Below are 14,516 nucleotides of genomic sequence, written 5' to 3' on the forward strand. Positions count from 1 at the left end.
GTTCCTAGGTTTGCTCTGGGTAGCTAACTTTCAGGGATGCCCACAAAATAAATAACAGCATCAGTGGGAAGGACCCTGGCAAGGTGCCTAGGTATCCAGGAGACAGGAGGCAGGTGCATGCTCTCCCCATCTCCAGGCCCCCACCTGTCATCAGCCAAGGGAACTCCTCTCTGTTTAGTGTGTCGGGGCATCCCAAGCAGAAGGAGAAGCAAATGCCAAGACCCAAGGCAGTAGGAGCTTGGCCTTCTTCATTTAAGAAGCCATGACTTGAAACAATACAGTAAATTTTATCTTTGCAACTGTTCCCTTCCTCCTCCCTCCCCAGCCCCAGGGAATCTAAATAACATGCTCAAGATCACAGTCAGAGCCGGAAGGAAACTTTGAAATGAGCTTGGCCTGGTCCCTCATTATACAGAGGGAAGAACTGAGGCTAGGCCAGCTAAGCAGCTTGCTCCAGACTCCACTTGCCATTTCTCTTATTGTAACACATGGTCTCGTTTTGAACAGTTTGAAGAGGATATACTGAACATCTGCCTGTCCATATTGAATCAGAGTCTGAATTTCCGTCGGGACCCCGCTACAGATGTGGCCCTCAGAAAGGACCCCAGATATGTCGGCCGTGTGTTGAGTGCCATGGTGAGTAACAGGCAAGCAGTAATAACTGGTTGTCACCACATATTGAAGACCAACTGCTAGCTGGGCCCCTGGGCTCCTGTAAACGTCATCTCGTGACAGCCTCACTAAACACAGGTGAGGACTATGACTGTCCCCATGTTGCCAGTGTGGAACCTGCAGCTCCTTTGGATCCCAGGGCTTGCTTGGGACATGTGATGGGGGAGTGGTAGAGGCAGGACTGGTCTAGGTCTCTCTGGCTCCACAGTCCTTCCCTCTGTATCGTGAGGCCTTTCTCAGACAAGAAAGGGGACTCGCCCTTTGTGGAGACCATCAGGGAGGGGTTGGGGCAAGGCCAAGCCTCTGCTTCGGGGTGGGGCCTCCTGGAGTCTGGGGGCAATGGGTGGCACTTCCCCTGGTGTCTCTGAGACCCTGAAGTGGTCTTGGCCTTTGCTTTACTTGCCCTATTCGTGCTCTAGATGGGCTAACAAGTTCAAGTTAACGAAGTCAGCGGCTCAGCGCACAACAGCCCATCAGTCGAACCGGGCCCACAATACTTGTGCATGCATGCACACATATACACACATGCATGGCATGCAAACACATACATGCACACACACACACCACACAGCAGTGTGAGTGCTCACTCCTAAGAAAAGGCAGCCCTCAAAATCTGCAAACTCAACATGAACCTGCCCCAAATTTCCATGTTAAAAAGCTCAAAACCAGTTCTTTCTTTGTAATCCTCTTAAAACAAAATAATTACCTGGATGTGTAAGTTTAAGGCTTTTGTTGTTACTGTTCCTAGTTTAGGCATTTCTCGGCCTCTTTACTTTCAACTTGGAAATTTTCCAAGTTGACAAGTGAGCTCCTTGGTTAGAATTTGGAGCTGTCTCTCAGTAGCGGATGATGTATATCTGAGATTCAATAGGAAGCTTTTTAGAAGAGGGCTGAGTGTGAAGCCAAGACTTGTGGGACAGGCATGGAACAGGCCCAGAGCACACAAGGGCCCTGAAGAACTCGGGGAGGCCCAGAGAAAGTGAGGAGACCATGAAAGCCAAGTGGCCTTGGAATGACAGTGGAGGCGGGACAAAGGTTAAGTGAAGCAGCTCCTGGCAACTTAGGAAGCTGAGCCTTCCCCATCAGGAGAGAGTGGGAGAGGCTGGCTCCTGCACCTGCTGACTCACTCAGCCAGGGGCCAAACCACTTTATCTTGGAGCCAGTTTCCTGGGCTGCGCCTCCCTGATGCTCGCTCTCCCCAAACCTCCCAGTTGGGCAGGGCCCTGAGCTAATTGTGGCCTGTGCAGGGCTTTGAACGGCTCAGCTTGCAGCCAAAGATGACCCGGCCGATTACCACTTGGAGGCAGGAGCATTTGTGACTCAGGAGACTGGGAGAGGCTGTGCAATCTTCCATCTCGGAGGAGGAGGCCTCATCTTGCCTGTCCCTGTCATTGCAAACCAGGCCCTCCTGGAAGGGGTGCCGAACTCACTGCTGGTCTGATGGGCCAGAGAGGGACCAGCCAGTTTGCAGCCTGCCCCCCTTGGGGGTTGAGCCACTCATATGCTCCAGAGAAAGTGGGAGAGAGAGAGAACAGCTTCCAGAGCCCTGGGAGAGCCTGGCTCAGGTCCTCTCTGTGCAGCTGGGATATAACGCAGTTTCACAGCCTCTGCAAATGTGCCCATTGGAAGCCGCCCTTAAACTCACTTGTATCTCACTTTCCCCATGTTGGCAGGTGGAGCTACTATGGCCCACCAGACAGGTGAATGGACTTGACCATGATGACGAATGACAAGGCAGGGCAGGCCTGTGACCTGAGTTTCCCCTTGATTTCTTTTTTAACTTTGTATTATACAGAAGTTGAGACATCCAGAGTAGAAAGAGAAGTAAAATAAATGTGTAGGTAGCTATCGTCCGCCTCAGCCATTCCCTGCCCAAGGCCAAGCTCCTCTCATCACTCACCCATCATTTGACAAGTCTTACCAATTGCATTAGTTGATATCTTCCCCTCAAAAGCCTTTCAGGATGTGTCTCCCCAAGACAATGGAAGTCAGATCTTGAGCACAGCCACTTTTTCTTCCCCTCTCCTCCCCCTCCATCTTTTTAGTTTTTTTTTTCCCCACTGCTCCTTTAAAACTATGCAACAGTTGTGTTCCTTGCACTCAAACCCTGCCTTAAGTGGACTTGTAAGTGATGAATGGATTAAGGGAGGCAAGGCAGGGGGAGTCCATTTTTATTCTTCCCAACATGTCAGTTGCTGACATTCTGCAGGGGTCTTCTCAGATCAGCACACCAGAAAAGAGTTTCAAACCATGGACCCCCATGAGCAGACAGGGATCAGGGCCCTCTGTGCGCTGTTGCAAGAGGGCCCCTGCGAGCCGGCATGGGGCCCTACAGTTGAGTTTTTTTTGCATGGCAGCCTACTGCACAGGACTGACATCAAGGTTAAGGCAGTTGCTGTACCCAAGCAAGCTGAAACAAAGGGGCTGATTCTGATTGGAACGTCCTTTATTGCCAGCAGTGGAGAGGGGGTTCATGCCCCAAAAACCTCTCGACCTGCAGCTACGGAACAGCAGGGTTTATAAAGGCAAGCACCACAAACCTGGAGGGGTTCTGGGGCACTGAGCTAATACACGGTGCTAATGCAGAACTATCTTAGGGATGAAAAATTACCCATCACTCACTATGAAGCCTCTGTTGCTGTACCAGATAAGATTCATTTTTTTCCTAGTCATGCTTAGACAGCCTAGATAGATGTTCAAGCATCCTTGCCAAGCAGGATGAGGTTTTCTTGGTCTGGTTAGTGTCACAAATGGGAGGGACATCTCACCTAAGATGGAGTCCAGCTCAACATGGAGTCCCTCATGTCAAGCCTGTTACTTCACAATCAAGCACGGTGCTTCAGGAAAAGCACCTCTAAGGGATTATTGTTCAAATTGCCAGACCCGAGTCACCTATCAAGAAGTAGAGAAGTGCCCACCACTGTCCCTGGCTTCCCAGCTGCCCATGCTGCTCTCTGAATTCTGCTTGGGAAAGGCATGGTACTGATTCACTTCTGGGGCGGGGTGTGTGTGCGGATTTCTATGTAGATCAATAGCAATGATGACAACGGTGTGGTTGCTGGAAACTGGAGCGGCAATTACCCAAATGGCCGGGACCCAAGGAACTGGAATGGCAGTGTGGAGATCCTCAAGGAGTGGAAAAAGTCTGGCTTCAGGCCGGTCCAGTATGGCCAGTGCTGGGTCTTTGCTGGTGTCCTCAACACAGGTACCTGGGGCATGGTGTGCCTTTGCTGGGTGCATGGGCAGTGCAAGGCAGGGGAGGGGAGACACCAGTGTCCCATGTCCATTGCGGCCCAAGTCCTCACACTGACCCTGATTTGCAGTGCTACGGTGTCTGGGGATTCCCTCCCGGGTGATCACCAACTTCAACTCAGCTCACGACACAAACCGCAATCTCAGCGTGGATGTGTACTATGACCCCATGGGCAACCCTCTGGACAGAGGGAGCGACAGCGTGTGGTAAGTGTCTCATCCTCACCCTGAACTCAGAGTAGCTGCTTGCTGTCACCACTTGCCTGGGACCCTCACAGGAAGAGGAAGCTGAGATGTGGGTTAGAACGGGAAGGCTGACCATGACATTGACACATCTGGCAGCATCTGCTGGGTCAAGCCTTGGGGCGGTGGTGGGCTCACTGCCCCAGGGGATGGGTCTTAGACTAGTTAAGGACATAGCTCACAAGCCTAAGGAGACCACCCTGAGTTCCTAAGATTCATTGGTCTTCATAGTGGTCTGTAAGATGAAAGTCGAAACATCAATTTTTCAGTGAAGAGTACAGATTTATCTCATTCCAGGCAATCCATTTGACTTCAAGGCTTTTTGTTAAAGACACTAAGAAAAGCAATGCATGTTTCTCTTGGTGTATTCATAATTATCTGCACCTAGGCTGACAGAATGGAAAGCTGTGGGTTTTTTCTGGATTCTAGAAGAAAATAAGATGTGCATGTGTGTGAGCATACCTGAAGTCACTTCAAAAAGTCCATGAAAGAAGAGAATTTAAAAGATAAAGTTTTTGTTGTTGTTGTTGTTTTGGTGCAAAACACTTTTGAAATCCACATCCAGTTTTTTGAGCATACACATTTTCTGTGAGTTTTGTTGAAGATCCCTTGTATATTTCTAACATAAAATATGCCTTCTGCTCATATATCTGTGCACACAACATATATAACTTACAACAGATGCCAACAAAAACAAGTTATGTAAAACTTATATACCTATAGCCACGCCCAGCAGTATGCATACTTCAGAATAGATACCTTTACACTATTTAACATTATACCATATGCCCAATGGAAACTGAAAATGATGTCCAAGACCATAGTTATGTAGGCATATCTGTGAGCCTACACATAAGAAGTGTTGCAAACATATGTTAATAATCCATTTGAATTCATTTCATAGATTACACACACAAAATAATTGCTGACGTGTGTGGGTGGCTAGGCAACTTACAACAGATAAGCATTGTATTTCCAGATGTTTGGCTTTGAGATGGTATCTATAAAATAGTCTTCCTTACTTGCAGAATAGGAGGATCCAACTTCCCTTTGCAATGTACTTAGTATAACTGATGGAATAAATGAACGATGGGATGGAAGTTGACAGAAAAGCCATCAGAGAACAACTCCATACCAACAGCGAAGCTGAAGGAGGCCTTACATCATCCACCCAGGGTTCCTGGAGGAAAGAAGGATTAGCTTAAGGATTTCTTTATTTTAAGATTTATTTTATTTATATGAAAGGCACAGTTAACAGAGAGAGAGAAAGAGATCCTATCTCCCGGTTCACTCCCTAAATGACTGCATCAGCTAGAGCTAGGCCAGCCCGAAGCCAGGAGGTCTGCCACGTGAGTTCAGGGACCCAAGCGCTTGGGCGCCTTCTCAAGCATGTTAACAGGGAGCTGGATCAAAAGTGGAGCAGCCAGGCCTCAAATTGGCACTCATCTGGGATGCTAGTGTTACAGGTAACAGTTTTATTCACAAAGCCAACTACCTTTTTCTTTTCTTAGAAAAAAATATTTTCATTTTATTTGTAAAGAAGAGAGAGAGAGAGAGATCTTCCATCCATTGTTCACTCCCCAAATGGCAACAACAGCCAGGGCTGGGCCAGGAGGAAACCAGGAGCCTAGAACCCAAGTGCTTGAGCCACCCCAGGTTGCACATCAGTAAGAAGCTGGCTAGGGAGTGGATGACCCAGGACTCAAACCAGGTACTCTAGTATAGGATGTACATGTCCCAAATGGTGCCTCAATCATTGAACCAAATGCTCGCCACAGAATTTTCCTTCTTGATCTGCACACACATGACTTTCTCTAGGGACACTGCTGCATGTGGCAAGGTTTTGTTTTCCAGTTTCTCCTAGGGCATGCTTCTTTTGGTCCCTAGCCTTTGCTTTAGTTGTGGTGTCTGAAATCCAGGGCAACCAGTTCTGACTGCTGGGGTGATGCCACCCTTCGTCTTAGTTTCCTTTGCTATGGGGAGTGACTGATTAAATAAGATGACTGGCCAGTCAGGGAGAGGACCCCTTGATACAACACTTCCATGATTAACCTTTCACACTTGGAACTGCAGGGAGCCCAGACAACTTAAGTGTCAGTCCCTCTACTGAAAGCATGATGCTCCTAGAGGGTAGGGAAGCCATTAGTGGATGTTGTTTTAGCACAGAATCCTATCAGGGTCTCCCATCTGGGTGTCAGGGACCCTACTACCTGAGCCATCAACCACTGCCTCCCAGGGTGCACATTAGCAGGAAGCTGGGCTGGAAGCAGAGGTGGAACTTGATTCCAGGCACTCTGATACAGAGTGTGGGCATCCCAAGCAGTGGTTTAACTCACTGCACCATCATGCCAACCCCAGGGGCTTTCAAGCTGAGTTTGGTGTCAGATTCCAAGTCTCCTAGTTACTGCTTCATGTTGCCACCCCACATCAGCTTAATCATTAATTAGGAATATGAACCTTTTGGAGGCAAGTATGAGCTGATGGAGACGCCCCTGAGAGGCTCCACGGTTATTTCTGTAGGCCTCATTGGAGAGTGCCAGGTCTAGAAGCTCCACCTTGAAGGTCCTTGCTTCCTGCTTGCCATTCTGATGCCCTCTCAGGAAGCAGCCGGATCTGAGAGGCACTCTCCTCCCCTTTGTCCACCAGCTGCAGGTGGGGTGAGGACCGGGAGGCCTGGGCCCTTCATGTAGCCCTACTACCTTCCTCCTGCAGGACAGGGCCACCCACCTCACCCTTCTGGTCCCAAGTTCACCACCAGTGCAGCGTAGAGGTTGGCCTAAGACTCAGTGATCCCTCAAATCCCATAGCAGCTGGAATGTTCCTAACCCCTGCAGTTTCAGCCCATACCCCTCCCCCTCCTGCAATGCCCCTTATACATTGACTCCACCTGAGGGACATTACTCACCAGTATTGTAAGGACACTTTGGGTTGGAAATATGGTCTTTCCATATTAGAAATGTTGGACACTTTATAACATCATTCAGATTTGCTGAAAATCACAGAATATGAGAAGCACATTAAGGTGAAGCATCAGAGAAAGCTTCATAACAGTAACAGCTGCTAATCACTTGCTGAGCAACTGTTGTGTGTCAGGCGCCACTGGGATTTTTTATTTATTTATTTATTTTTGATGATGCTTATGTAGTTGAGGATGGACGCCCATGTGGAACACTGAGTAGGGTGGAAGGGGTCGAGGAATGGGGGAAAGTGAGACCATTGTTTCCGATTTTTTTTTCTTCCTGTATCTGGAGAAAGGGAGAAGAGAAGGGGAGAGGGCTGCTCCCAGCAGCCTAACCACATCAGTACCCGGGGATGTGGGATGGCCACTCGATATCATCCTAGGGTCCCCGATGTGGAGCATGTTCCGAGGTTACTGCTTAAGTGGTTTTCAGAGTTCTGATTTTATTGCTCCAAGGTTAAGGAAATCCTCCCAAGGCCTAACACAGTTCCCCTTAGAATCTGCACTCGCCCAGATACTCACTGTCAAAGCTTAGCTGGGAGAGCTATCCAACAGTCACTGTTCTAAGTGCTAATACCGATTCTCCACAGTGAAGGAGGCACTATTGCAACAATCCTCACTTTCTGGCTGGGGAAACTGAGACAAGGAGAGATGGAATAATTTCTCCAAGGAGCACACAACTAGAAGGTAGTGCCAATGGCACCTTAACTCAGGAGGCTTTGTCAAGTATAGAGCATGCGCAAGTTGCCAGGAGATGCTGTCACCATTCCCAAGTGAAGTTGGAGAGCTCTGGCAGCTCTTGCTTTGAAACGTTCCGCAGAGGTGGCTGGCACTGGCAGGGTGCTAGTTGAGTTCTCTGGTGTGGGCTCTGTGAAGAGAAATTACTTGTTCGAAGTCACATAGAGGATTCATGTTCAAGTTCAAGCTAGGAGTGGAGAGCACAAGTGTCCCAGAACAAGAGTCTACCGAGCCAAAGAACGCTGCTTCCTGGGACTGCAAAAGGCGTCACTGTGCAGACAAACTAACTGGGCTCCCAAGGGCAGCATGGCAGGCCCTCCTCCTGCAGGTCCCTCATCCACAGATTCAGCCAACGGCAGGTAGAAAGCGTGGTTAGGCTTTGATGGTTACCTCTGTCCTGAACTTACACAGGATTCTTTTTCTTATCATTATTCCTTAAGCAACAGAGTAGAGCAACAATTTGCATAATATTAGGAATTATAAGTACTCTAGAGGTGATTTGAAGTACACAGGAGGATGGGCACAGATGATATGCAAATGCCATGACATTTTACCAAGGGGCTGGAGTGTTTGCCATCTGCAAGTCTTCCTGGAACCAGTCCCTGGCATCTAGAGACACTTGAGCATTCTAGCTAAGTGGGTGACATGACTTAAATCCCTTTTTTTTGTAGCTCAGCTGCCCATAAAGGGAATAGTTAGACTGGAAAACCTGGTAGTCTCTTCCAGATCTTTCTGTTAACCACATTTACAGCATCCAGGGGAGTAGGTTTTCTTCTAAGCCATTCTGTTTGTGCCGATCATTTGGCTCCAGAGCAATCACTTTCTTCAGAGGCACTGCACTTGGGGGACCCTGCTTAGGGTACGACTTGACAACATCTCCCCTGGATGGGGTCTCCAGAGCCTGTCACTAATGATTCAGAATGTTTAGAAAAAGGTCATCTTGACATTTCTGGCTGGGCTGGGTTTGTTCTCTTCCCTTTTCCTTTTATTATTTTTTTAAGATTTATTTTTATAAGAAAGGCAGATTTACAGAGAGAGGGAGAGACAGAGAGGGAAAGATCTTCTGTCTGTTGGCTCACTTCCCAAATGGCCATAATGGTTGAGGCTGAGCCAATCAAAAGCCACGAGCCAGGAGTGTCTTCTGGGTCTCCCACATGGGTGCAGGGTCCAAACATTTTAGGCCATCCTTAACTGCTTTCCCAGGTAATAACCAGGGAGCTGGACCAGAAGTGGAGCAGCCAGGAAAAGAATTGGCACCGATATGGGATGCAGTTGCTTGCAAGGGGAGAATTAGCCAATTGAGTCATTGCGCCCCCTTTGTTCTTCCTTTTCTCTTTGAGAAGCAGTGAGACACAGAGAGAACTCTCACTTGCTGAGTCATTCCCCCAAATGCCAACAACAGCCAAAACCGGGTCAGGCTGGAGCCAGGAGACCAAAGCAGGTCACACAAGGGTGAGCAGAATCCAAGTCCTTGAGTCCCATCACCTGTGGCCTCCAAGGTGTGCATTAGCAGGAAGCTGGAATCAGGGAAGCAGAGCCAAGACTCAAACCCAGGCCCTGGGATGCAGGAGATGTGAGCCAGAAGCCGTGTTTTCACTGCTTCCCTTAACACTTAGCCCTGAGGTTTTTCTAAATCCATGTGATTTGATCCCCCAACTTCTGAATCATAAACCTGGCTGTAATAGACTCCATTGAGCTCTGAGGCAAAAAGCCCCAGAGAGACGCGGCTGGGCAATGCTCCCAGAAACAAGTCACCTGCTGTTGGCACCCACACCTCAGCTGAGCCCTGGCCCCTAATGCGATCTCTCCACCCGTGACCTCCGCCTCTGAATTCCTGCCCCTACTAATGCTTAGCCAGCTCCCAGTATGTCTAGAGCCCCTCACTCAGACCCTCAGGGTTGAAAACCAAAGCCGCAGGGTGGCCTTGGCCCCAGAACTTACAGTTGAGCAAACCTGATGCGTTGCATCCTTGTACTGGATGCCAGGCACCAAGCCAGGTAAGCTGCAGCAACTGTGCTGTGGTTTAGAGCTGTGTGGAGGTCATGGAGGAGAAAGGCGAGGTTCAGAGATGACATGGTGGGGGGGGGGGGTCGTTAGCACTCTCTGCAGAAATGGCATCCCATCCCATCAGCACTGGGAAGGACAAGGAGTTGACCTACAGAAGGCGTAGGCAGAGTCTCCTGATCTTGAGAATTCACAAACAAGCACAGCTGTAGCTTGCTCGCTGTCTCCAGAGCCAACAGTTTAGGAATTTCAAAGACGACTCCAGGGTTCATTTGGTGAGGCGGGTAGGCAGCGGAGGGGAGAGGCGTTGAAATCTGCCTCTTTTAGCAAACACCTCAAATGGTCCTGAAGCCAAGAGCTATTTTTTTCCCTGAGCTTCCTGCTCCGGAGACCCTCAAGATGGGAGCAGAACCCGAGATTGGAACAGGGGCAGGAGGCAGGGAGAGAGTGAGTGTGGCCACAACTGGAAGCTCAGCCCCAAGCTCCCATGATGCCTCACGTGGTGGTCTGAAGGGCTCAACCCAGCATGGATGGGCACAGTGGCTGGTTTCTGCAGGAGGGAGCAACCAGGATTGCACTGTCTATCGGCTTGTCTTCAATCCTGCCTTCCAGCCAGAGTGAAGCACAGCCACTGGACCTTTTTTTTTTTAAACCCAACCGCCCTTCCCCTAGGGTTCTCTGCAAGAAACAAAGTGGCTGAACTTTTTGATGTTTTCACCAGTTCCTCATGCCTCCCTCGCCCCTCCCGCCCAGCTAGGATTATCTTCCCACACTTGCCCTGCCTTCTGTCGGGTGAAATGTGTGGGTTTTTCGCTTTTATTTTTACCTGATACCGAAGAATCACACCATGTCCCCTCTTCATGCATACACACCTTGTGCTGTGTTTCATATAGGGTGAACAGAATGATATTTTTGTGGTGATAACATTCAAAAGCTTCTCTTTCAGCTCTTTGTATGTATAAGTGTGTGTGCATATATAGTACATTATTATCTAACAGATGGTGGATTTCTTTGTTCTAGTCCTATGTGAGTTCTAATGGCTCTCAAGGATCTATTCAAAAAGACACTTTGGGTTTTGCTACTTGGTATAGTGGTTAATCCACCTCTTAGGATGCTTGCATTCCCTGTTGAAGTGCCCAGATTTAAATCCTCGCTCTGCCCTTCATTCCAGCTTTCTGCTAACATACGCCTTAGGAGGCAGTGATGGCTCAGTCGGAGCCCTGTCACACACAGAGTTCCTGGCCCCTGGCGTCAGCCTGGCCAAGCTATTGTAGACGTTTGGAGAATGAGGCAGACCTCTCTCCCCGTCTCTCTGACGCTGTGTCCCACCTCTGCCTCCCCTCTCTCACTCCCTGCTTCTCCTCTCTCTCGCTCTCTTCTTCTCCCTCCTCACCATCTATCTCCCTCTATGTCTGTCTCCTTCTGCCTTTCAAATACTTTTAAGAATTTTAAAAATGACCTTGTGTCAGTCCTAGGGATAATTTTTATGACTTTTGTTCACAATCATTTTTTTTTAAAGATTTATTCATTTTTATTGGAAAGGCGGATATACAGAGAGGAGGAGAGACAGAGAGGGAGATCTTCCATCCGATGATTCACTCCCCAAGTGAGTCGCAACGGCCGGTGTGCACTGATCCGAAGCCGAGAACCAGGAACCTCTTCCGGGTCTCCCACGCGGGTGCAGGGTCCCAAAGCTTTGGGCCGTCCTCAACTGCTTTCCCAGGCCACAAGCAGGGAGCTTGATGGGAAGTGGAGCTGCCGGAATTAGAACCGGCGCCCATATGGGATCCCAGGGCGTTCAAGGCGAGGACTTTAGCCGTTAGGCCATGCCGCCGGGCCCCACAATCATTTTTTAAAATGTTTAAAGAAGCACAAGTCATCTCTACTTCTATTATACACATATTTTTGACATTTGATATTTTCTGTCCAATCTTCTATTAGTCATTTATAGAATTAGAATTATATATTTATACAAAGACAGAGTACAAGTCTGTATATAATAGATATGCCTACTTTTTTCTCACCCATGGAAATCAACTACTTCACTGTCATGTGTTCTTGATTGAACATTATATTATAAACACTTCCCCCTTGTTATTAAATATTCTTTAAATATTCTTCAGAATAAAGCTATTGTAAGTGTATCCTCTTCCGTTGTGTAGCTGAATTATGCTTTCTCTCCCTACTGCTACTTCAAGTCTCTCTGTTCTTTCTGCCCTCTTCCGCCTGAGTTTGAGCTCACCCTGCCTAGTTATTTGCTGTGAGACCTTAGACAGATTACTAAGTGTCTCTGTGCCTCCATTTGCAGAGGTGTAAAGTGTGCCTCACAGATATTTTTCTCACACACAGTACTGTAGGGATTAAATTACTTAACACATGCAAGGCAGAACCCTTAATTTCCTAGATTAACACTATTATCATTTATATTATATACATATTTTTAAATCGCATTTACTTGCTAATAGAAGTAATGAGTAATTCTCATGATAGGAAATGTAAACATTGCAGAAATGCTGTAAAACTTAGTTCTTATGCACAATCTGCATAATTTATACATCAAACTATGAATGGTGGCTCTCAACCAATGATTATTGAAGACTGATTTCATATCATTTTAATGTGTGATTTTTTAAAAATTAAATTCATCATAAATATTCATATGCTATCTTGTAATTTATTTTTCTTTATGACAGTTTGATTTTTTTTTAAAGATTTACTTCTTTATTATTTATTTAAAAGAGTGGCAGGATGAGACAGAGAGAGAGAGCCACTGATTCACTGTCCACCTGGCTGTAAAAGTCACCTTGGGGCCGGGCTGAAGCTAGAAGCCACCTGGGTGACAGAGCCTGGGCATGCAGGTCACCTTCTGCTGCCCTGCCATGAGCATTAACAGGGAGCTGGGTCAGAAACAGAACAGCCTGGACTAGAACAGGTGCTCCAGTGAGAGGTGCCAATCAGTGTCCTGACAAGACTCCTGCTATTTCACAGCCACATGTGAATTCCAATAGATAGCTTTGGACCAACCAGTCCCTTGTGGATGAGCTTGTCCTACTAAATATTTATTATCACAAATAATGCTGCTAGGGCCAGCATGTAAGCCACCACCTGCATCCCAGCCAAAGTTCCAAGCTCCTGGCTTCAGCTTGGCCCAGCCCTGTCCACTGTGGCCATCTGGGGAGTGAACCAGCAGATGGACCATCTCTCCCTTTCTTTCTTTGTCCCTCTCCCTCAGTCACTCTGCCTTCCCAAGAAATCAATACGTCTCGTCAAAGACTGCTGCAGCACACCTCTTTGCATGCGTACATGTGTGTGCTGACATGAGGTTTTCTGCAGGAGAAATGTCTAGATGTGGAAATACCAGCTAGGCGAGTATGTTGGTTTTTTTGAAAGTCATTTCAGTGCATTGCCAAATCGCCCTCCGCAAAGGTCATTACCAACTTGCACTCCCACCTGTGATGTGTGAGAAGGCTTGGTCTCTCACCAGCAAAAGAATCCAGCCGTGACTCCTCCTGGGCTTTCATCTCTGTCCCTCTACTACGTGCAATCTATGATCTCTCTGCCACAGTCTCTCCTTCTCATTTGGATTTTATTTTTAATAGTAGCAAGGTTAGGGTACATGTTCGTTAATCACTTGTATTTCCTTATGAAAATTGCCTGCTCATTGCATTTTATTGGTGTGTTTTTCTTTTGTGCCTTTTTAATTGATTCATGGGTACTTACTTTATGATATTAATATGATAAGATAAATTTGTCTACTGAATGTGTTACCCATTTTCCTCTATTTTTTTTTTTTCTTGAAAAGATTTACTTTCATTTGAAAAGCAGAGTGAAAGAGAGGGAGAGTGAGAGTTTTTCCATTTGATGGTTTACTCCCTAAGTGGCCATGGTGGTTGTGGCTGGGCCTTGCCAAAGCCAAGAGCGAGGAGCTTTCATCCCAGCTTCCCACATGGGTAACGGGGGCTCGAGTACTTGGGCCATCTTCCATTACTTTCCCAGACACACTAGTAGGGAACTGGATCAGAAGCAGAGCAAGTAGAACTCAAACTAGGGCTCGCATATCAGATGCCAGCATTGCAGACAATGGCTTAAGCTATTGTGCCACAATGCCAGAAGTAGAACTGCAGGTTATTTGTTTATATGTGAGCTTCATATTTTTATCTACTCACATGTGTCAGTCTCTTCCTTTATGGCTTCTGAAGTGTGTGGTCCACTGAAAATTCTCTTCGTGAATGTGAAAATCATTTGTGCTCTTGTTGAATTGCCCTTTGGCTGAACCCAGCATTATTGAGTCAGCCTTGCTGTACTTGCAGTGGGAGTGAAGAGGGCATAGGGCAGACTCCCCTGCTGGGGTGAGTAAGACTCTGCCTCATTGGCCGGCTCCGGCACAAGGTGAGCTGTGATGCAGACTGGGACACAACTGATGCCCATGACCAAGATCACCACAGCATTAGTCACTTCAGCTCAACCCTCAGCCAAGAGGCTGTGTGGGGCCCTTGGCCAGCCAGCCTGTCACTGCTGCTGAGTCCCCACAGAATGTGGTTATGTCACCAACAGCACACTGAGAAGGCTGCATGGGTGTGCCTGCTGTGTGGCTGGCAACAACATGTTTGGTTCCACTCGTAGGGAAGGCAGTGGACCACAGCAGGCA

The 14,516-nt window shown here is 47.7% G+C and overlaps 1 protein-coding gene across 1 annotated transcript in view; it reads left to right on the forward strand.

Annotated features, from left to right (window-relative positions):
* TGM3 (transglutaminase 3) overlaps positions 1-14,516 on the forward strand; it is a 30,036-nt gene that overhangs the window by 4,188 nt on the left and 11,332 nt on the right. Inside the window, exons 5-7 of the mRNA XM_058679895.1 lie at positions 508-636; positions 3,700-3,877; positions 3,996-4,131. Of these exons, the coding sequence (XP_058535878.1) occupies positions 508-636; positions 3,700-3,877; positions 3,996-4,131 (443 nt within the window). The remainder of the gene's footprint in view (positions 1-507; positions 637-3,699; positions 3,878-3,995; positions 4,132-14,516) is intronic.

The sequence above is a fragment of the Ochotona princeps genome, chromosome 22, assembly GCF_030435755.1.
Source record: "Ochotona princeps isolate mOchPri1 chromosome 22, mOchPri1.hap1, whole genome shotgun sequence".
NCBI lineage: Eukaryota > Metazoa > Chordata > Mammalia > Lagomorpha > Ochotonidae > Ochotona > Ochotona princeps.